A 21,465-nucleotide genomic window follows, 5' to 3' on the forward strand; every position below is an offset into this window, starting at 1 on the left:
GGGGTTATGCACCTGATACTGTGAAAGAGGCTGTTGAAGAAGGCGGAAAACCTTTGGATTTAGAAACAGGCCAAGATACTCAAGGCGGTGGTGTTGTTAAAGAAGCTCGAAATCCTGAAGAAGTGGAAAAGGAATATGGTAGTATTGAAAGTGGACGTGACATTTTCAGCTGGAGAAATCTTAGTTATGATATTACTGTTAAAGGCGAAAAGCGACGATTGTTGAGCGGAGTTAATGGTTTTGTAAAGCCTGGAAAACTTACTGCCTTAATGGGTGAGTCGGGTGCTGGTAAGACTACCCTTTTGAACGTGCTTGCTCAGCGTGTTGATACTGGTGTTGTCACTGGTAATATGCTTGTTAACGGTAATCCTCTTGACTCTACATTCCAGCGTCGTACCGGATACGTCCAGCAACAAGATGTTCACGTTTCTGAAAGTACTGTTCGAGAAGCACTTCAATTCAGTGCTGCACTTCGCCAGCCAGCCTCTGTTCCTCTTTCTGAAAAGTATGAATACGTTGAGAGTGTTCTTAAATTATTGGAAATGGAAAGTTATGCCGAAGCTATCATCGGGTCCCCTGGTTCTGGATTGAATGTTGAGCAACGTAAGCGTGCTACTATTGGCGTTGAGTTGGCAGCCAAGCCAGCTCTTCTTTTGTTTTTGGATGAACCCACGTCTGGTCTGGATAGTCAATCGGCATGGTCGGTTGTGCAGTTTCTGCGTAAGCTGGCTGATGCTGGTCAAGCAATTCTTTGCACGATTCATCAGCCTAGTGCTGTGTTATTTGATCAATTTGACAGGTTATTGCTTCTTCAGAAAGGTGGTGAGACGGTGTACTTTGGTGATATCGGTGATCATTCCAAGACTTTGTTGGATTATTTTGCTAATCATGGAGCCACTCCTTGCCCTCCGGATGCCAATCCAGCTGAGTACATTCTGGATGTGATTGGCGCCGGTGCTACTGCGAAGACTGACCGTGATTGGCATGAAGTTTGGAATAACTCGGAAGAAAGGAAACATACAACTGAAGAATTGGATAGGATTGAAAGTTCTAAAGCGAATTCGAAGAGGGAGGCTAAAAAAGAAGATACTCATACATATGCTATGCCTTTATGGTTCCAAATTAAATTTGTGTTGACTAGGAACTTTCATTCTTATTGGAGAGAACCTTCGCTATTAATGTCTAAGATGCTCTTGAATATTTTCGCAGGGTTGTTCATTGGTTTCACTTTCTATAATCAAGGTTTGGGTTATCAAAACATGCAAAACAAGCTTTTTGCAGTTTTCATGGCAACCGTGCTTGCAGTTCCTCTTATTAATGGCTTACAACCAAGATTCATCGACCTTCGAAATGTGTTTGAAGTGAGAGAAAAACCATCCAATATTTACAGTTGGATCTCTTTTGTTATTTCCGCGATTCTCGTTGAAATTCCATTCAATTTTGTATTCGGTACGATTTTTTTCTTATGTTGGTTTTATCCTGTAAAGTTTTATAAACATTTGGAACATCCGAGTGACAGAACAGGTTATGCTTGGTTAATGTACATGATATTTCAAATGTACTATTCCACGTTCGGTCAAGCTGTTGCTAGTGCCTGTCCGAATGCTCAAACTGCATCTGTCGTGAACAGTTTGGCGTTCACTTTTATTATTACGTTTAATGGTGTCATGCAACCACTTTCTAATTTGATGAAATTTTGGCATTGGATGCACGCTTTGACACCCTTTACCTACATTATTGAAGGTTTATTGAGTGATTTGCTGCACAATGTTCCAGTGGAATGCAAACCTCAAGAACTGAATATTTTGAATCCTCCATCGGGGCAGACTTGCCAATCCTACCTGAACAGTTTCATGCAAAGTGCTAATGCCGGTAATTTATTGAACCCTAATGATACGAGCAATTGTCAGTATTGTAGGTACCGTACAGGTGACCAATTTTTGGAGCAATTCAGTATGAAGTTTGACCATCGCTGGCGTAATTTTGGTATATTTATTGGTTATGTCTTTTTTAATGTCTTTGCTGTGTTATTATTATTCTACATTTTCCGGGTTATGCGTATCAAGAGTACCTGGATTTACAGAAAGATTACAAGAAGCGCCTAAAAGAAGAAACGAAAGATCTCTAGGTGTATATAGGTATTTAAGGTATTTATTTAATTTTTGAGTATGCAGGGCAAGCTCCTTATAATAATTTTAATTTATGCCCTATAATTATATTTTTTGCTAATATTTTTGATGATAGAGGTTTCAGTAAGAGTAACCAAAATAGAAATCCTTCTTACTTAGGAAAGAGTGGAGAGAGTGTTCGTATAATAGAAGGCTACGTTTCTTATTTCTGTACATTTTTCTTACCAATTCGTTTGTTGACTAGCTTTGAGGGTCTATAAGATTATTTCATCATCTACAAGAAGTCTACCAGAGTCAAACACATGTGTATGCAGTTCGAAAGTAGGATACATAGACATATAAATTTACTGAATCTATAAATGGAATAAAAAGTAAGATTCTTCTTTGCATAGGATAATAAGCAGTCAATTTTAAGGCCCTTCCAATTGCCAACCCATTCTTTCTATTTTTTCTGTTTTATAATATTTTATTATTTCTTGTTATTCCTTTTTTTATCTTTATGTCACGGGAGAAATCTCACACGTTATGAGAATGTAAATCGAGTGGAAGTAATAAGTACAATTACAAAATTGTTTATTGGAATTGGACGTGTTAGTACTACGTAGAGTAATAGTAATATGTCCAGGGATCTGATTAACTAAATGAAAACGACTAAGTGTCAATCTTATTTAGCCTGATCAGTCAAATCTTCCGATCTAAAGATTTCGACTGTCGACACACATATATATATTATTCTGTATATTTGCCATAGTGACTGGCTTCTCTAATTAATAGCAATAATCAAGAATTGTAAATTTTAATCGGAGTTTCTGCAATCAAAGAGAAATTTGCATTTTCAAATTTTTGTTTACTTATTATCAAGCACAATTCTTTAAGCTTATGAATATTAACTGATATTAGCTACTATTCCATTCTTATAACGGATTGTTATATTATGAATGCTAACGAGGGACCCAATTATGACACTTTAAGAAAAGTTACTACTTCGTACGTGTTTGTCACGATAGGTGTCTTGCTTATATAATAAGTATTACAATACGCCATCGTAAGAAAATATTTTCGAATATTAACAAACGTCATAAGAATAAAGGTTGAGATATTACAATTGGTAAACAAAACAAAGCAAAACAACAATAATTTAAGAATAAAGAAACCTATTTCACAAAGGGAAACCACTAAACAAAGAAACCTTTGAGATACAAAGAGATAGATTACGTTAGCAGTCTCAGCGAAGGTATACAAACTATGAATCTACAGTCAGAATCTCCAGATTGGAAGATTCGACTGATCTGGCTAAATAAGATCGTCTACCTACTTTTAGTTTAGTTAATCATATCCTGGACATTACTAGCGAGTACAACAGAGTCCAATTAATGTATACAATCCTACAATTGTAATTATTACTTCTACTCGATATTTATTCTCATAACCCGTGAGTATTATTAACGTGACAAATGCGTACCTGTTCAACTCGTTTCTGTTATGTTATGATGTGATGAAAGATTATTTAATAGAAAATTTGTGACAACAGAAACGATTGATGTAAGCTCTTACAACGACCAGTTGTACGAATCTCGAATTTTACGGTTAAAAAGAACGACAACAAGAGGTGATTTTTTTCATATATTTAAGCGGACTTTCCTAGAGAATTCTTGTACCAAGATCCTTTTCTGGAATCTAACGACAACGTAGGGTTTTACAAAATGTTTTTAGGATTAGATCTTTCCACTCAACAATTAAAAGGCGTTACTATTAACGAAAAGCTGGACATCGTCCAAGAGGTGGTTGTGGATTTTGACAAAGACTTTCCCTCTTATAACACTACAAAGGGTGTCTACAAACATGGTCATGAGGTGGTAGCACCAGTGGCAATGTGGTTGGATGCCATAGATTTACTGTGTGCTAGACTTGCAAAGATAATGGATGTAAGCGAGATTCAGGGAATCTGTGGAGCGGGTCAACAGCATGCTGGTGTTTTTTGGTTAGAGGGAGCCGAACGAGCTCTTGGTTCATTGGAAACAAACTCTACATTGAAAAGTCAACTCGAAAAGTATCTTTATTCAAGCTCACCAAACTGGCAAGATGCTACTACTTCTCGTGAATGTCGAGAAATGGAAGCTGTCGTAGGTGGGCCTGACAAACTTGCTGATCTGACGGGCTCCAAAGCGCATCTTAGATTCACGGGTCCTCAAATCAAGCGGTTTCGTCGATTACATCCAGATATCTATGAGAAAACCGAGCGAATTGGGCTCGCTTCAAGCTTCCTCATGTCTGTGTTTTTGCAACGCGAAGCTCCTTTGGAAATTAGCGATGTTTGTGGTATGAATTTATGGGATATACAAAATGAGCAATTTGACTCTCGTCTTTTGGATGACGTTGCTGGTCCTTTTCAAGGCTCAGATTTAGCAATCAAGCTGGGATCCGTTGAAATGAACGGTGCAAAACAGCTCGGTCGTATTGGAAGCTACTTTAGTGAAAAGTACGGCTTTTCATCCCATTGCCAAATCATTCCAATCACCGGCGACAATCCTGCCACCCTACTTTCCTTGCCGTTGCGACCCGGAAAAGATGTTCTTTTGTCGCTAGGCACAAGTACCACCGCTCTCATGGCTACCTCCAACTATGTTTGTTCTCCTGAATATCATATGTTTGGTCATCCTATCGTCACAAATGTATGTTTGCTTTTATTAAGTCTTGGACATGATCCTAAAATACTTTTACTCTTATTGGGCTACATTTTACTAACCAGTGTTTAGCATTTTATGGTCATGCTTTGCTATAAGAACGGCAGTTTGGCTAGAGAAACTGTTCGCGATAGTATCAATGAAAAATACCAAGTGCAAGACAAAAGCTCTTGGGAATTGTTCAATGAATTCACCCTTAAAGAACGAATGGATTCACGTTCTTTTCCAGATCAAAAAATCGGGCTGTACTATCCTTTACGGGAAATTATCCCCGCTGTTGGACCCGGTGCATGGCGCTTCAACATCCGAAATGATAAACTGGAACCAGTGACAGAATCATCAGAATCATGGACAAGCCCTGATGATGATGCTCGTGCTATAGTCGAGAGCCAATTTTTAGATATCCGCAATAGAATTACCCCTTTACTAACCGATGTATCTCGCCCTCAAAGAGTATATGTTGTAGGTGGTGCTAGTCGAAATGAAGCCATCGTGCAAATGATCAGTGAAATTTTGGGTTGTGATGTTTATCGACTCAAGCAAGGAGCAAGCAATGCTTGCGCTATTGGGGTATGTTTTGAATATCCTTTGCAATTGGAAAGTTACTGACACTTATATTTTAGGGAGCCGTCAAGGCCGCTTATGCAATGAATCAGCAAAACCTTAGTTTTGATGAATTCGTTCAGCAATCCTGGGATGAAAACAAAAAGATCGAATTAATTAGAAGCATGCCTGAAAAATCAATTTATGATATTTATGGACGATTATTGCCCTATCTAGCAGAAGCACAGGAGATTGCTGTTCATCAGTCGGAACAGGATGATAAATGAAATCGTAGCCAAAACATGGATGAATTAGTCTCGGATTCGGTCAAGTAGGTAGTATTACCATTGTATTGATCTGTTGTATATGCTTTTTTAGGACGTGCTGAAGAATATAAGAATTATTTTATTTTATTAGCGTTTACCGCATGATATACAAATTGAATTGATAAGCGTAGCATTTAAAGACATAAAATACTTTCATTAACGTCTCATAAAATATGTAATTAGCATCAAAATCATTAAACAAAGTCCGACGACATCAATGAAGGTGCAGGAAACAACATCGGTAGCAAAAAGTAAGTTGAAAAGAGGGGAGAAAATAACTTTTATATCACATTAGGAAATAAATAAGCCGAAGAAAGAAATACAAACTATATGCAGCAAATTATTCTAGAAACGATTCCCATCTATCAATCAACTCTTTTTGCGATTCAATTGCTGATTCCAGCCAAGTTTCGACACTAGCTTTCAAATCGTCGACCCTTATGTTAGAAAATTGTTTCAAATCATGTTTTAACAAAGCAGTTGAGTTCTCAAACTGCTGCGCTAGCTGAGAAGATTTAACTCGATACTTTTCCACTTGACTCTCTAGGTAAGGAAGAGACTTTTGCTGAAATTTTGATTGCTTGCGACATTTATCCAACTGGGCATCGAGACGAGAAAGTGACTGCAAAGAAGATTGCCAAACCTGCCATAATTTTTGTCGAGTAGAGTAAGCATTTTTAGCACTTTCTATATTACGGATGTATTCTTCGATAGTTACACCCAGGGTTAGATTATCCTGAGCAACCTTTCTTTCTTGAGAAAACTGAAGCTCTATTTGTATCTGAGATAGATTGTCAAGTTGGGAGGAAAGAGAAGGATCAAGATCAACCAAGGACAAATTTGCTAAAGATTCGCCAAAGTCGTGTATCGAAGATAAAAGTTGCAGGCGTTGGTCTATACAAAGCAAAAGGGCATGATACATGGATCTTAGCTGGGTTTCAAGAGCATCTAGCGATAATTTTGTTTCGGCAAGCAAGGGATCTTGCTCAATGTATTTAGATGATGAAGAAGTGTGAAAAGCAGACGTGAAAGAGTCAAGTAAGCCAGACGAGCCAGAAGCAGTGGAAGAAGAAGCAGCATCAATAGGAGTAACGTAATTTGTCAACTTAGTGTCGAAATTATCCACCCGCAAAAACTTTTCAAAGAATGAATCATTCCTTAAAAGAGGGTGAGAGGAAATTTTGCGCAACATGACCTCTAAAGCAGCTCGGCGATGCTCAACTACTTCGTCGTCTAACCGGCCAACCACCTGCTTTTCAGGAGGAGGAGGAATTATGCAGCCAGGATAATTGTTGGACAAAAGTTGGTAGAGACAGTCAAAATCCCTGTACCGTCTTTGAACAGTAACTTCAGTGGATTGGACAGAATCACTTTCCAGTTGCGAGCTGACTAAGTAAACCGTATGAGACTTAGCAAGCTCACTAACTGTATGAGGATCATGTACTTGAATATTTAGAGGTGGAACAGAAGGCACCTCTAGCTCCGCCACCACTTGGCTGTCTTCGTGTTTTTGAGTCATGGATGGCGCGATGGTGGGTGCAGAAGGATGCGGACCAGCCTCAGCAAGCATAGTCTTTGGAGAAGCATCGGATGCTTCTTTGTGTCGTAATTCTTCTTGGGTAATACTAGAAGGCTCTGAAGAGTACGGATTGACTTCAGATACATGCAAGCCGTGAGGATGTACACCACTATAACCAAAAGAGTTTTTTGGTAAAAGAGAAGGTTTACTAGGAATTGCAAAGGATTCATGAACACTCGATCCTGAAGGATTATTTTCTGAATTTACAGTAGAAGGCGTGGAATGGTCTAATGGCCCTAACGGAGCTGAATCTAGTGTGAGTGTTTCCAAAGGAAGAGATTTCACATTTACTGACTTTCCTGGAGAAGAAACTTCGCGGATATTTGAATTTGCATCCGGCGCGTTTGATGAAATTTCACGTGCGGGTTCAGCAGACGTCTGTACATTGGCAGACTGTGGATTTAAGGGGGAAACAGCATCTGCAAAAGGATTGAATTCATCGTCTGCTTCATATAAGGAATCAGCAAGCATGATGGTTTTGGGGTGGATGTTGTTTGCTTGGTATACGATACTATCTGGTTGTACGAACTCTTTAAGAAAGATAACAGATCATAACGAAATGTGGTAAATTCAACGCCCCTATGAATGAGGGTGAAAACCTGCATTTATAAACAATCAAACCAAGTAGAAATTAGAGAAACCTAACATCCCGTTCCAACCAAAACTTGGTTGCGACGATATATTTTCCTTTACCCAGTGATTATATACCTACATTATGTCCAACTAATCAGGCTCTTGTAGCTCAGTGGTAGAGCGCTTGCCTAGTAAGCAAGAGGCCCAGTGTTCGAGTCACTGCTGGAGCAAACTTTTTACTTTTTTCAAAAAATAAACTTACTTAAAAAGGAGATTTTAATCTCTAAGAGACGGAGCTGAACGAGTTTTAATAGTGCTCAACTTGGAATAGTGTTGAGAAAATTTGATCTACGAAACTTCCGAATACGAAATTTCGCTTTGTTTACTGTGCGTGTACCAACAAAAGTAATTTCAAATTTTTTGTATTCATGCTACTTTCAGAGTATCCTCTAATAAACTTAAACTCACTGTAGATTTTGCAATTTGCTCCTTTCCTTGCTATCACATTTTATGAGAGCATCATTACAAAATCTTATCATAAAAGGTGTGTGCTATAATGGTAAAACAGAAGCTGAAAAATCTAGTAATGAGGACTGTACATACGGTAAGGACGCATTCCATTGCAATCTTTTTCCTTTCTTTTAATGGCGATAACACCATTCTGCATTTCATTCCTCAAATATAGGAAAGAATGAGCAAATCATAGGGCCCTTGTCTTTGCGTTTAAAATTGAAGTAAATTAAGGCTTTAGAAAGTAATTATTTATAGGGATCTGTTTGGCTTTCCATCCAGAGTCAATGAACATGATCCAAACTTTCACAGTAGAACATGCTTCAATTAATGTTTCTATGGATTTCGTCACTTTTAAGGATACTCTCAATGAAAACCATACTGAATTGCCTTGCAGAGTTTTTTTGCTACTTTCATGCGCTTCCTCTGTTCTATTGAAAGACATATGCTATCTTTCAGACGACATAAGGAAAAGAACGTTCCCTTAAAGACTTTTCTTCTGAGTGAAGTATAGGAATAGTACTATAGATATATGAGCTTGAATCTATTAACAAGTTGTTTCTGGAATCGCAATTGGAAAATTAACAAATTCACTAAGTTATAAGATATGGTATAGAGAACAAACATATTTACATAAAATTGCATCTTATGTACACCTTTTTTAAGAATCCAACATTTGATCTTTCATAGTCCTTACCGTGATCCAAATATGGAGTTATTCGTCTGCATTAATCCATTTCAAGCCCTAGTCGTTTCATAGCAACGAACTTTTATAGACTATTATTAGTGTAAAATTCTTTTCTTTACTTGATTTTTTATATTACATTGTCAGTATTTCTCTATACCACTCTATGCTCTATATATATGTCTTGTTTTTATTTATCGTTACCAGTAGAGTGACAATTGACAATCATTAGGACAGTTAAGTGTCATGGTAGAAATGCTACACCGTACAATATTGTATTTCGAGCGAAGTAAACAACTTTAGTTATATCGTTTTATGCTTCAATTGGATTAAGTCGTCATGTCCAAGGATCTCGTGAACTAAATGGGATTTCGAAAAGTAAACATATCAAGTCAGACCAGTTGATTTTTCTCGTCTCTCATTTCCGAATGTAGACTCATAAGGGTGCACGTTCCTCTATTTTAGGGTATTTAGACTTTCAGTGGTAAAAAAGCTTCCGATCCTAACTGCTGATATAGGTGAAGAAGAGCACCATTCCATAAAGTTTCTCCTTTTATATTAATATCTTGACAAATCATTTTACGAAGCTTTGTTTCTAGAGTTAAGATTCTTCCTATATTTCATAAACAGTAACCAGAAGAGGATGAATAAGACAGTTATACTCCTAACTTTTTCAACGGAGTCCCATTTGCATCCTACTGAATTCCATTTAAGATCCCATTGGTTTCCTTCATTTTACACCTATAGCTTCAAAACGTTACTTTCTAGTTTTTCATTACAAAAAAGTTTTCCAATAGTTTTGCCAAAAAATTGGAAAAGTTATTTTATTTATTCATTATTTTTGTTTTACAACTGGTCTTTCAATGTTTTGTTTATAATCCAAAAGTGTGTATTTTAAAGAACCACAACGTAGCGTAATCATACAACAAGCAACACACTCAAGCTCTCTATTTCCATTCCTAAACGCGACGATGAAACTCTACAGACTCCATATACCAACATGTCTTTGACAGTATGGAACGTAGAATCCATAAAAGATGTCGCTGAAATGCTTGGTATTAGCAATTTAGGTGATGAAGCAGCATCTGCAATCGCAATGGATCTTGAATATCGCATCCACCAAGTCATACAGGTATGTTAAGAAAGTCTAGGTTGTTTGCAGACATTGCTGTTGTATCCTTCAATTTATCTTCTATTTTATTTAATAAAAGATTATTTGCTCTTTATTGCACTTATTATTTCGTCAGAGTACAATATGTTAACGTCAAATCCAGGAAGCAATGAAGTTTATGGTCCATTCGAAACGAACGGTACTCTCAAATGCTGACATTTCATCCGCTTTAAGAACTTTAAATGTTGAGCCACTTTACGGCTTCAATACATCTCGGCCTGTTGAATTTCATGAAGCTGCCGTAGGTGCTGGGCAAAACTCTCTCTATTATCTCGATGATGAAGAAATTGATTTTGAAAAAATTATTAATTTTCCTCTACCTAAAGTACCCAGAAATATTTCTTATACTGCACATTGGTTAGCAATTGAGGGTGTTCAACCTGCTATTCCACAAAACCCAACCCCCTCTGACCACACAACTGGAGAGTGGGCTCCTAAGGGTCCAGCTTCCATTACTCCAGGAGCTGCTACCGCTACGAAAGAGGCGTCAAATGGTATTTCATCTATGGAGAATGTTGAAGTGAAACCATTAGTTCGTCACGTGCTTTCGAAAGAGCTTCAATTATATTTTGAGCGTATTACTGCTGCTTTGCTCGATGTGTCAAACTCAGAACTTCGAAATGCCGCGTTATCAAGCCTTCGAGACGATCCCGGTTTGCATCAACTCTTGCCCTATTTTATTATGTTTCTTTCTGATTCCATCTCTCATAACCTAAGTAATCTAGTTATTCTTACTACCCTTATGCAAATGGCCTGGGCTCTCCTTGATAATCCCAATTTGTTTGTTGAGCCATATGTTCAACAGTTAATGCCCTCTATTTTAACTTGCCTGGTTGCCAAACGCCTTGGTAATGATCCACATAACCATGATCATTATGCTTTAAGGGATTTAGCAGCCTATCTTTTAGGGATTGTTTGTAATCGATTCGGCAATGTATACTACACATTGAAGCCAAGAGTAACAAGAACAGTGTTAAAGGCTTTCTTGGACAATACAAAACCTTATACAACTCACTATGGAGCTATAATAGGTCTCAAAACAATGGGAAAAGAAGCTATTCGGGTGCTTTTAGTTCCTAATATCAAGGTCTATGAAATTTTGGTTAGAAAGACTCATGAAAAAGGCAACGAAGATGAAAAGTATGAAGCAAATCGCTGCATGGATGCTTTGTATGATGCATTATTGCTTTTGAGAGATGATCAACTCTCTACGGATAAAACTGTCCCCCCTAATGCTCGGGGTCTTTTGGAAAAAATTGTTGGTAATCTAATGACTGAAAAAATAATGGAAAAAGGAGATAAGGATCTCATTTTAGCTTTAGTGGATGAAAACAATCCGACTCAGAAGGCATAATCGCTACTTTATTTTGGAACTTTGTGTCTTTTCTGTAAATATATACATACATATAATAAACTGTATTATGAATAATAAATGAATGGTCCGTATTTTCTTTCCTACGGTAGAAGAATTAAGATGACAAATGAAAACCGAATAATTATCAACTATAGATTCAAATAATAAATAGGGGAGAAGAAAAAAGCGGAAAGTCATCTACCTAACCATGAGAAAAGGAACGATGAAACCGTTCGAAACATAACTTAAAAGAATAGAAAATGAAAAAAGAAACGAAGATGAACACAAGTGCAAAGTCGAAGAAGCATAAGGGACATCAAAAGAAACAAGATGCAAGGTCATATATATCAAGAGCATGGGTATAAAAAATGGAGCACATTCATTCAATGTGACTAGTCACTATCCAGTTCATCATCATTAGCTATATTGGTAATAACTAGACGCTTTACGCCTTCTTCACCACTTTCCCAGTCAGAATCTTCTGAATCACTACTGTGATTGACAAGGTAGGATTGAATGTCGTGAGTTGGGGAGCCGCTTCTGGATTCGTATCCTTCTGAGTGAGTAGTATCAGCTTGAGAATGAATAGACATGCCCATGATAGAAGGTGCAGATGGGGCAGTACCACTGCGCGTGGAGCTAGCACGAGAGGAATTGATCATAGACATATAAGTAGGGGCTGTATTGGAAGTGGAAATGTCTACATCGTCTTCATCGTCGTCTTTGCCTTCAGTTGCAGAGAGTCGAGGTGTTAGGATGGTATGTTGAGGGGCCATTGTTCGAGATTTCAACGAAGCCGGTCGAGTATGATATACACCGTGATGTTGACTTGAAAAGACTCTTGAACGCATGCCTCCCAATCCTTTGCTAGAATCCTTTTTGCTGTTCTGAGAGGAACTTTTCCAGGAAGGAGTAGACTGCAAGGGCTTTGCACGACCCTGATCACTCCAGACGGTAGCCCTCGCTCTTCTCAATGATTGTACATATGAAAACGGACGTTCACTATTTTCCTCTTGGTCGTCGAGGACATTCGGAGTAGCGATGCATGAACGCGAGAAGGATTCATCTCGACTATGTCTACCAATAATCGATTCCATCTCAATAAATTAAAAAAGCCGACTTTTTCTATTATTTTGTTCAATTTCAATGGAATCCTTACAAATTCATGTGTTGTTTAGTATATAAAATGCGTCCAATGGTTTGGAATCTTGTTCACTCCTTTCGCTGCGTATGTTAATTTTACACAGAAAGAGGATCAAATAGAGCAGAGTATTTCACGTATAATTCAGTACAAACACCAAAGTAAAAAAATCGAGGTTTTTAATGGACTTGTTCTTGCAATGTTTACATGGGCTTTTCTTGCTTGGCTTTGTCAACTTTCGTAAAGACAAATAAGGGGGTTTTGTTGGGGTTTGTTAAAAGGTAAACAAAAATAGAAGGGTTTAGCCCATTGTTTGTTTACACTTTTGTATACTACTGTTCTGTGGAAAAAGAGCAAAAAAACCTCACCAATTAAGGGTCCTACCCATGTAAGTGTTGCTCAAATTGGATGGGACTTCATTTCCAATGAACCGTCGAATCGACGCTTCAACCAACCTGACATAACAAACGTATCACAAGAGAAAACCAAGCTCTTGAACCAGGCAGCCAGCTTCTACTGTTGAACATGGCTGATTTTCTTTCCAACGAAAAATCAGAAATAAAGAGACAAACAAACGAAGAAACGTACTTTTCAAGTCCAAAGGGTGTATTGTATTATGATAGCAGTTTTTTATTTCCTATTTTCTACTTTTATTGTAAACAAACCCATTTAAGAATACGGACCATCCTTCACTATTTGACCTGGTTTCGTAAAATTACAAAAACAAACGATTCGCAAAACGCGAAACGTTTCCCGATTCATTCATGGATATGGAGGAACAAAATGCGTCCGTAATGAACGAACGGATTCTTACAGAGAGCCCTGTTGGCCTGAACGAGAATCCAGCTCAGCAACCGGATGATTTGACATTGCGAAAAACAGCACTCCATGTTTCTGGGGTGGATAATATGTCAGAAGCGCAAATTAAAGAGTTTGTTTCCACTTATGCTCCCGAGCATGAATGCGTGATTGAATGGATTAATGACAACGAATGTAAGGAACAATTAATAAAAACCTAAAAGTCGCTGTCTATGCAGGAAGAGACTAATTTCCCCTTCACAGGTAACTTGGTATATCCAGATGAAGATGTCGCTCGAAGAGCTCTTTTCCTACTCGTATCTGAGCCATTTTCTGATTTTGATGACAATGCTGAATACCGTATGAAGCCTTGTCCAAGCTTTCTCTCCTCTTCACATCAAATCCGTTATGCAAGATACTCGGATAAGAAAGTAAAAAGTGCTCATCTATATTCCCGTTACTACCTGTTCCATGGGGACCCTCACGAGAAGGCCGAATCCTCTAGTTCTCAAAGGTATCGTACCTTGTTTCTCTACTCTTTTGAATATGTATATTGTTACTAACTAATCATAAGGAAATCGCCCGAAAAAGAAGATATGGAAGAAACATCGAATCCTTTGAGGAAACGAATTGGGCCCAAAGTTTCTCAGCTGTCTCTCTTAGAACGAATTTCCGCTAGCCCAGCAGCAGGACGAAAACATAGACGAAATAGAAGATCAAAAAAGAAAACAAATTCTTAGCGTCAAAAATTACGGTCTAATGGTATCAATTTGCACTGTTGTCTATATAGAATTGCTACTCACTAGCGTGGTTGATTGATACAAGGTTTACTCATTTCAATGCAAAGGGAATATATAATATAATTTATTAAAAAAGAGTATAAAAGTGATTAAAAAATTTCGGAGAGAATGCATCACAAAATAAAAATGAAAGCTGATCCTTCAACTGCCAAAGCTCAAACATCATGTAAAACACCCGGCCTAAAAGGAAAGTCAGACATACAAAAATCAAACAAGCAGTTTTTAATTTATACAAGGACGTATATATGTCATTGTCTAGCGCTTATCTTTTCCACGAGGACGACCACGAACAAGAAGCTTATTCATATTCTTGCCTTTACGAGTCTTGTAGCCTCCTTTAGCTAAAACACCCGTAGGCGATTGTGATGGTTTGTTACCAATACTTTTACCACCACCACCTCCGTGAGGGTGATCGCAAGCGTTCATGGCTGTACCACGAACCGTAGGACGGATGCCAAGCCAGCGAGAACGTCCTGCCTTTCCTAATTTTCGGTGTTGCCAATATATATTACTGACAGTTCCAATTGTAGCAAAGGAAGAGGCTAAAATCTTCCGTTCTTCACCACTTTGTAATCTCACGATTGCATAGTTTTTGTCATCAAACGCAATGAGTCGAGCACTTGAGCCAGCAGATCTGCACAGCTTTGCTTTTTGGCCTGGTTGAAGACCAATAGCATGAATTAATGTACCCACTGGGATCAAACGCAAGGGGAAACAGTTTCCCGGCTTCAGGTTACGGGCAGTAAACGTCCCGTCCTCTAATTCAGCAATTAAAACTGGATTCAAATCAGGAAGCTTTCCATTCTTATCCAACGCCATGAGATTACGGAAACTTTCGACAGTGTCACCAGCTTGAAGGCCATCACAAGCTAGAATATAACTTTTCCGCTTTTCTTCGTCCAGGCTTTCAATTAAGGCAATATGTCCACTCCTTCCAGGGTCATATTCAATCCGTAACACCTTGCAAGGTCCTGGAGAAGTCCGTTTGAAGTCGACAAGTCGGATTCTTTGTTTGTGTCCACCGCCAATATGTCGCACAGTAATTCGACCGGTATTATTTCTACCTCCTGTTTTGCGCTTGGCCACTGTCAATGGACGATAAGGTCCTTTTTTCCATAAATTCTCAGTAATGGGACGTTGCAAGTGTCGCAAACCAGGGGAAATCGGTTTATACTTTTTTAGCTATAAAAAGTAATGGTTAGTCAATCAAATCACAAAGCGCATTATGAGCATCACTCGTTAGGGTTGATGAAGAGATAATCTATACCTGAAATTTTGTTTTTTCTCGAAACAATAAACTCGTGTCGATTGGCCGCTCATTGTCAGCAAAGGATTCTGTACCGTTGGGGGCTGTAGAGGCATATCGAAAAATCCTTGGATAGCTCCGAAGCGGAGTTATAGTTCCCCAAAATCGGGACACTCTCAACATATGGAAATGTCGTTTTAATTATGAAGGCAGAAAGCAACCTCTGAAACCAAGTTCCTTGGGTGTAGCTATTTAACATACCATAAGACTCTATGCTATCAAAAATACGAATATCATTAACGCACACTAATAAACAGTGTCTTCGAAGTTAAGAATTGCTAAAAATCAATGGGTTTTTTGCATGTTTTCTTTATTGGATTTGCTGAAAAGTTTGATTTAATCATGATTCTACCACTTACATCTGAAAACGATTCAAGCACGGTCTGGTTTGTTTGAACTAAAGAAAAAAAGAGTCTTGGCGTTTCTCTATAGAGAATTAATTTTAAGTTCTTTAAATGATGAAAAATCATCTTTTTTTGTTCAATAAGGCATCAAATGTATATGCTATAAGACCATGTAGTGTCTGCTCTGGTTTGCCAACAACCAACATTGCAAAAGTATGTATCAGCATACATAATTCTGCAAATCATGAACGAAAATGAAAGTAATACCCTTTTAGAGTCTACGGTTGGTGGCGTGAACAGTTCAACCGTAGAAGCGATGGATGAAGAGGTGCATGATTTTAATGGATATATTAATGACTTCGTTGATGAGTCTGGACGGTTTAACTATAATCATGAATCATTTTTAGGGGATACTGCTGCTCTAAATACCGCTGGTCTGTGGTCTGACGAAGAGTCAGAATATGCTGAGAGCGAAGAAGAAGCGTCATCCACGTTTGACAAAACATCTACACAAAAAGGCTCTGAGGTTGACGACAATGAATGGGAGGAAGATTTGAAAGCAGCTGTTGGGTTTAGACGCGCCAAAAAGAGCTCACGGGGTCGTGGCCGTGTGAGTCGTGCAGACATGGTTCCTTCTGTTGAAGTTCAACAATTGCTGAGTATTGCAAATCGATTATTCGCTCAGGAAGGAAACTTTGCTGAGGCTCAAAAAATTGCCGAAGAAATTGTTCGCATCGATAATAATGTGATTGCCGCTTGGAAAATGTTGGGTGAATGCCATCGTCAAAGGGGCAACGAGAGGGTCAATATTGAAAAGTGCTTGATTGCTTGGATGGCTGCAGCTCATCTTAAACCAAAAGATTATGAAATGTGGGCTACTTGTGCACATCTCAATGAAAGTCTAGAATTTTGGGATCAAGCAGACTATTGTTATTCTCGTGCAATCTTAGCGAAACCGAACAAAGAAAATTTACTAAACGAGTATATTTTTAATCGATCTATTTTAAATAAGGATCATGGATCATTGAAGAAAGCAGCTGAGGGGTTTCGACAACTGCTTCCTTCTTCTCCTTTTGACGTATCACTTCTAAAGCATTTGGCTGAGGTCTATATTAGAATTCGTGCTCCCGGTGAAGCTCTTAATGCTTTTGAAACTGCTTGGACACATTATTACCAGTACCCAGTGCCACCTATTGGCAAGAGTGTTTTTGATTTACCCGCTCTGAATCTTTATGCTGAACTTTTACTTTTAGACCATCAGTGGTCTAGTGCTATCCACCTTATCAATCGAGGTGCACGCTGGTTTCGCGGACGGAAGTCAGAAACATACTGGGACGACTACGATGATGATCGCGAGTGGGACGTAGATGAAAAACGGAGAAAGGTTGATGCTACTTCCGTACAAGAAAGTTCAGAAGAAACCTATCATTTACCTTATCTACTACGAGCTAAATTGGGAATTGCAAGGATGAAAATTGGTGAACTTGAAGAAGCTGCCCACCACTTTTCTATAATTAAAACCCTTCCTCTTAAGTACATCTCAGGAGTATTAAATAACATTGCAAAGGCCTATATGGAAATTGAACGCCTCGATTTGGCGTTAGAATATCATATACTTTTAAGCAGCTATGGTCCTGCTCAAAACATCCACCTTTGGTTTGATATGGGTCTTTGCTATCTCGAATTGAAAGAATTCGAACATGCACAACAATGTATGGAAGCTATTCTACTTATAGACAATAACAATATCAACGCGCTTGTAAAGTTAGCCGAGATAAATGAGTTACAGGATAATCGCGATGCAGCGTTGGCAATTGTTACTAGTATAATAGAACTTCAGAAAGGGACGTCTGAAAATGAGAAGGGGGACATGGAGGTAGAAGGTCGCGAGAGTGATCTTGGTTCTCGATTACTAATAAATAATCAGAGATTACCACAAGACGGATGGGAAAAGCGGGCTCAGATTAGCCGGTCTAAAGAAGAAGCCCGCCAGTACAAGATTTGGAAAACAGAACATACTCAAAGAAGGTTTGGGAAACTTAGTGAATTGTTCGAAAATATGCAAAACGATCCGACGAATTCGGAGACGCTTAATTCTTGGCTGAACATCGCATCCGAGCTGATTGATGAATTTGTAAATACAAAAGCGCTATATCCTAATGAACGGAAAGCTAGATCGAAAACTAGCTTGTTGACAAGGCACGTACGAATTCATTCGCTAAAGGATCAGCTTATGAACATGATAAATAGGCTTAATGACTCAATTACCCATTCAAAATGGGGTGACGTCGATTTGGAGAAGGTTTTACATACAAAGATGTTTCGTAATGTTTCTATCGACTCTTGGTTTCACCTTTTTGCACTTTACGCACTCCAGGAAGCCAAATTAGGAACGGTGAAACAAGCTTATGAGGTATTAAAAGCAGGTATGGCGACTCCTGTGTTTGAACAGGATCCAATAAAACGCCAGAATTTGCGTTGGTGCATGCTGGCATGCGCCATTCATGCGGGAGATTCTCAAACAGCACTTGGTCCTCTCCGATGGACTTTCACGACTTTTCAATTCCGTCAAGACACTTACAGACTTTTTTCAGGTATATTGAGTTCAGGTTATGATTGCTCTCGAACGTTCGTGGACAGCGCTAATCAAAAGTTTTTGCTTCGTCTGGTAAAACTAATGGATCAACTAATTAACAAGTCTTCTGTTCCTGGTGCTGCTACCTTATCCAAAAATGAAGACGGATTGGCGACTGTTCCTACATCCTACGACCCTATTTTATTCCTACTATATGGACATATCATGGCCCGTAGTAGGAGTTGGATTCCAGCAATCAATTATTATAGTCGAGCATATGCGATGAATCCAGATTGTCCAATGACAAACCTCTCTATTGGCTTGGCTTATATTCATCGTGCTATGCAGAGGCTTTCTGACAATCGACACTACCAAATCCTGCAAGGATTCACATTTTTGTACCACTATTATGACTTACGATCCAAAGCAGGCGTAGGAGAGAAGCAGGAAGCCCTCTATAACTTAGCAAAAGCTTATCATTTTTTGGGATTGGAACACCATGCTGTACAGTATTATGAAAAGGTTTTAGAGTTATCGCCTATGGGAGCCCTAAACAACTTTCAAGCACAGCAGAAAGAGGGAAAGCAAATTAACTCTACTTACGATTTCTCCTATGAAGCTGCTTACAACCTTCGACTTATATATACATCAAGTGGAAACTTGAATCTGGCCTTTGAAGTAACTAAACGGTATTTAGCCTACTAATATTCCAGGTTTAAGAGATCATAAACAATTGAGGTTGTTCTTAGTATTATACTTTAATCATATCTATTTTGGTTTTATTATTGCATTATTTCTCTCAATTAATTCCAAGATAATTTAAAGAAACAATCATTTGCAATAGTTTATTTTTTCATCATCATTTACTATGATGGAAATTGACAGGAATGTTTACTTTATTTCAATTATAACTTCCTCGTTTGCCTAATATTGTTTTATTTCTTTATATGTGCTGAATTTTGGGGTAGGGTTAGTGACTGTTGTTTCGCTTTACCTTTGGCAAAGTTCACACAAGGGTAATTTGATCCCATAGCCACAACCCAAGATGCCTCCCAAGTTCGATCCCAATGAAGTGAAGACCGTTATCATGAGAGCCGTCGGTGGTGAAGTTGCCGGTGGTTCTACTCTTGCTCCTAAGATTGGTCCCTTGGGTTTGTCTCCTAAGAAGGTTGGTGAAGATATCGCCAAGGCTACTAAGGACTGGAAGGGTCTTCGTGTTACCGTCAAGTTGACCATCCAAAACCGTCAAGCCGCCGTCTCCGTCGTTCCTTCCGCTTCTGCTTTGGTCATCAAGGCTTTGAAGGAACCTGCTCGTGACAGAAAGAAGGACAAGGGTGTTGTCCACTCTGGTAACGTTTCTATTGACGAGATCATTGAAGTCGCTCGTACCATGCGCTTCAAGTCCCTCGCTAAGGACCTTTCTGGTACTGTTAAGGAGATCCTTGGTACTGCTTTCTCCGTTGGTTGCACCGTTGAAGGTAAGAACCCTCACGATGTTCAAAAGGAGATCGACAGTGGTGACATTGAGATCCCTCAAGAGTAAAGCAGGCACTTTGGTACAAAATATCATTCTTGCAAATGTTCCATCTTTCGGTGTCGTAAGTTTTAAGTGTTTGTAGTGAAACTTTTATTTATAATTAAAGGGCGACCTTAACTTACATAAAACCAAGGCTTTTGGATGATTTAATTTAATGAAATTTTAAAAAAGTTTAAATATGGTTGGAACACTCTGATCAGATGGTTTCATAATATCTCTGGTCAATTTTATACCAACCTAGATTAAGAAGGAGTGGAATTTGACGTGCTTTTTTTATCGTAAAGTCTGTCGGTTTCCATGCTTCAGACATATCTTGAGAAAGGAAACGTAAATTTTTTATTGATGTTATTAGAAGGTTACAACATTAGGAAGCTGAAGAGGTCAATTAACTGACTTCTGATTGCTTTATAAGGTCTACCAAGAGCAGCAACAGATAATTTAGAAGTAAATTAATTTTGTTCAAAATATACAATGATATGAAAGCGGATAGCGGAATTTTAGTTAGGTGAATTTATGAAAGTAACGTTCAACCATAAAAGAGCGAAAGGATGAAGTATGTGTACGATCAAATACTTAGGGAAAAGTTCAATTTGTTTCAAAATTTCTAAAGGACAATGGTATTTTGCTATACTTCCATCATACCTGTTTCATTTAAAAAACAACGTCGTTAGGACTGCAATTACAGTACTCTCCATTTTCACGAACACTTTGACGTTTCGTATCTCGCGCAAGAGGCTTGCGCATGTCAAATGAATCTTCATCTTTTCCATAAGGATTGCTATAATATCCAATTACCCGACGATATACGGAATAACCCAATCCTTTATAAAAGTTGATTGCCAAAGCATTGCTGGTTCGAACGAACAGGTCAACAAAGTAGGCTTTTTCAGAATCTCCAACAGTTTCTAGGTAATCCATCATAGTCTTTGCCAAACCTAGTCTTCGAGAACTGGGTGCAACTGTGATAGCTGTAACATGGGTATGCCAATCTGTTCCCTTTCCTTCTGATTTCCCAATAATATAGCCCATTAAAGAGCTACTTTCTGAGGCAATTGATTCTTGCGCGACGCATAGACTTGGCCATCGGTTCAAATATGACAAGTAAAACGAGATATTGAACTACGGCACGGTCAGCAATTATTTCGAAAATTTCACTTCCATTATCCACATACAGTTTCTGTTAGAGGATCTAAATTAATGTTATTAAATTTAAATAAATCTGTAGCCTTGAATTTGCGAGTATCCGCCATTTTCGAGATATAGCAGTTAAATCTGCAAGTTGGAGTTAATAGAAGACAATTATGAAAGCTGAGATTCAATGTACCTACACAATACGAACTTTTTGTGACAGGAATAGGAACAAGTGTTTAGATTATTAGAAGTTACATGCCTACTACTTTGCTAATTCTA

At 38.4% G+C, this 21,465-nt stretch overlaps 10 protein-coding genes and 1 non-coding gene across 12 annotated transcripts in view; 7 read left to right on the forward strand and 4 right to left on the reverse strand.

Annotated features, from left to right (window-relative positions):
- The window catches only part of SPOG_03330 (uncharacterized protein), a gene marked incomplete at its 5' end in the record, with an annotated part of 5,036 nt that extends 2,810 nt beyond the window's left edge, over positions 1-2,226 (forward strand). Inside the window, one exon of the mRNA XM_013169743.1 lies at positions 30-2,226. Within this exon, the coding sequence (XP_013025197.1) occupies positions 30-2,105 (2,076 nt within the window). The 3' untranslated portion in view covers positions 2,106-2,226. The remainder of the gene's footprint in view (positions 1-29) is intronic.
- Positions 2,227-3,532: 1,306 nt separating this feature from the next.
- On the reverse strand, positions 3,533-7,914 carry SPOG_03332 (retromer complex subunit Vps5). Its single transcript, XM_013169745.1, has one exon. The coding sequence runs from the start codon at positions 7,730-7,732 to the stop codon at positions 6,023-6,025; it is 1,710 nt and encodes a 569-aa protein (XP_013025199.1). The 5' UTR covers positions 7,733-7,914; the 3' UTR covers positions 3,533-6,022.
- Positions 3,578-5,822, forward strand: SPOG_03331 (xylulose kinase). Its single transcript, XM_013169744.1, has 3 exons — positions 3,578-4,801; positions 4,886-5,383; positions 5,437-5,822. Exons 1-3 carry the CDS (start codon positions 3,833-3,835, stop codon positions 5,641-5,643), a joined length of 1,674 nt encoding a protein of 557 aa, XP_013025198.1. The 5' UTR covers positions 3,578-3,832; the 3' UTR covers positions 5,644-5,822.
- A 78-nt stretch (positions 7,915-7,992) lies between the features above and the next one.
- SPOG_16353 lies at positions 7,993-8,064 on the forward strand. The gene has a single exon. It is a non-coding gene; the product is annotated as a tRNA-Thr (tRNA).
- A 1,959-nt stretch (positions 8,065-10,023) lies between these two features.
- On the forward strand, positions 10,024-11,714 carry SPOG_03333 (histone H4-like TAF Taf6). The gene is made up of 2 exons (XM_013169746.1): positions 10,024-10,161; positions 10,304-11,714. Exons 1-2 carry the CDS (start codon positions 10,030-10,032, stop codon positions 11,552-11,554), a joined length of 1,383 nt encoding a protein of 460 aa, XP_013025200.1. The 5' UTR covers positions 10,024-10,029; the 3' UTR covers positions 11,555-11,714.
- Positions 11,631-12,883, reverse strand: SPOG_03334 (meiotically upregulated Mug123). Its single transcript, XM_013169747.1, has one exon. It carries the CDS (start codon positions 12,649-12,651, stop codon positions 11,947-11,949), a length of 705 nt encoding a protein of 234 aa, XP_013025201.1. The 5' UTR covers positions 12,652-12,883; the 3' UTR covers positions 11,631-11,946.
- A 157-nt stretch (positions 12,884-13,040) lies between these two features.
- Positions 13,041-14,429, forward strand: SPOG_03335 (the record flags this gene model as incomplete). Of its 2 annotated transcripts, XM_013169749.1 has the most annotated exons (3): positions 13,041-13,688; positions 13,758-14,007; positions 14,068-14,429. In XM_013169749.1, 3 exons carry the CDS (start codon positions 13,460-13,462, stop codon positions 14,231-14,233), a joined length of 645 nt encoding a protein of 214 aa, XP_013025203.1. In that variant the 3' UTR covers positions 14,234-14,429. The 2 variants fall into 2 exon arrangements, with proteins under 2 accessions (XP_013025203.1, XP_013025202.1); XM_013169748.1 differs by having other exon boundaries at positions 13,460-13,688; positions 13,758-14,088.
- A 119-nt stretch (positions 14,430-14,548) lies between these two features.
- SPOG_03336 (ribosomal protein subunit L2) lies at positions 14,549-15,754 on the reverse strand (the record flags this gene model as incomplete). Its single annotated transcript, XM_013169750.1, has 2 exons — positions 15,561-15,754; positions 14,549-15,475 (listed from the first exon to the last, which is right to left on the reverse strand). Exons 1-2 carry the CDS (start codon positions 15,720-15,722, stop codon positions 14,549-14,551), a joined length of 1,089 nt encoding a protein of 362 aa, XP_013025204.1. The 5' UTR covers positions 15,723-15,754.
- A 433-nt stretch (positions 15,755-16,187) lies between these two features.
- On the forward strand, positions 16,188-19,223 carry SPOG_03337 (transcription factor tfiiic complex subunit sfc4; the record flags this gene model as incomplete). Its single annotated transcript, XM_013169751.1, has 1 exon — positions 16,188-19,223. One exon carries the CDS (start codon positions 16,188-16,190, stop codon positions 19,221-19,223), a length of 3,036 nt encoding a protein of 1,011 aa, XP_013025205.1.
- A 258-nt stretch (positions 19,224-19,481) lies between these two features.
- SPOG_03338 (60S ribosomal protein/L12A) lies at positions 19,482-20,104 on the forward strand. Its single transcript, XM_013169752.1, has one exon. It carries the CDS (start codon positions 19,564-19,566, stop codon positions 20,059-20,061), a length of 498 nt encoding a protein of 165 aa, XP_013025206.1. The 5' UTR covers positions 19,482-19,563; the 3' UTR covers positions 20,062-20,104.
- A 264-nt stretch (positions 20,105-20,368) lies between these two features.
- SPOG_03339 (NatB N-acetyltransferase complex catalytic subunit Nat3) lies at positions 20,369-21,357 on the reverse strand. The gene is made up of 2 exons (XM_013169753.1): positions 21,228-21,357; positions 20,369-21,174 (listed from the first exon to the last, which is right to left on the reverse strand). The coding sequence occupies exons 1-2, from the start codon at positions 21,303-21,305 to the stop codon at positions 20,707-20,709; spliced, it is 546 nt and encodes a 181-aa protein (XP_013025207.1). The 5' UTR covers positions 21,306-21,357; the 3' UTR covers positions 20,369-20,706.
- Positions 21,358-21,465: the final 108 nt, after the last annotated feature.

Source organism: Schizosaccharomyces cryophilus (genome assembly GCF_000004155.1).
Source record: "Schizosaccharomyces cryophilus OY26 unplaced genomic scaffold supercont4.7, whole genome shotgun sequence".
NCBI classification, from domain to species: Eukaryota; Fungi; Ascomycota; class Schizosaccharomycetes; order Schizosaccharomycetales; family Schizosaccharomycetaceae; genus Schizosaccharomyces; species Schizosaccharomyces cryophilus.

Coding starts and splice junctions, on each gene's coding strand:
- SPOG_03339 (XM_013169753.1), bottom strand. CDS start 21,305: ATGGCGGATACTCGCAAATTCAAGGCTACAGATTTATTTAAATTTAAT. Junction 21,175..21,227: donor TAGATCCTCTAACAGAAACT/GTATGTGGATAA, acceptor ACCGTGCCGTAG/TTCAATATCTCGTTTTACTT.
- SPOG_03334 (XM_013169747.1), bottom strand. CDS start 12,651: ATGGAATCGATTATTGGTAGACATAGTCGAGATGAATCCTTCTCGCGT.
- SPOG_03338 (XM_013169752.1), top strand. CDS start 19,564: ATGCCTCCCAAGTTCGATCCCAATGAAGTGAAGACCGTTATCATGAGA.
- SPOG_03333 (XM_013169746.1), top strand. CDS start 10,030: ATGTCTTTGACAGTATGGAACGTAGAATCCATAAAAGATGTCGCTGAA. Junction 10,162..10,303: donor GCATCCACCAAGTCATACAG/GTATGTTAAGAA, acceptor CGTCAAATCCAG/GAAGCAATGAAGTTTATGGT.
- SPOG_03332 (XM_013169745.1), bottom strand. CDS start 7,732: ATGCTTGCTGATTCCTTATATGAAGCAGACGATGAATTCAATCCTTTT.
- SPOG_03331 (XM_013169744.1), top strand. CDS start 3,833: ATGTTTTTAGGATTAGATCTTTCCACTCAACAATTAAAAGGCGTTACT. Junction 4,802..4,885: donor GTCATCCTATCGTCACAAAT/GTATGTTTGCTT, acceptor ACCAGTGTTTAG/CATTTTATGGTCATGCTTTG. Junction 5,384..5,436: donor GCAATGCTTGCGCTATTGGG/GTATGTTTTGAA, acceptor CTTATATTTTAG/GGAGCCGTCAAGGCCGCTTA.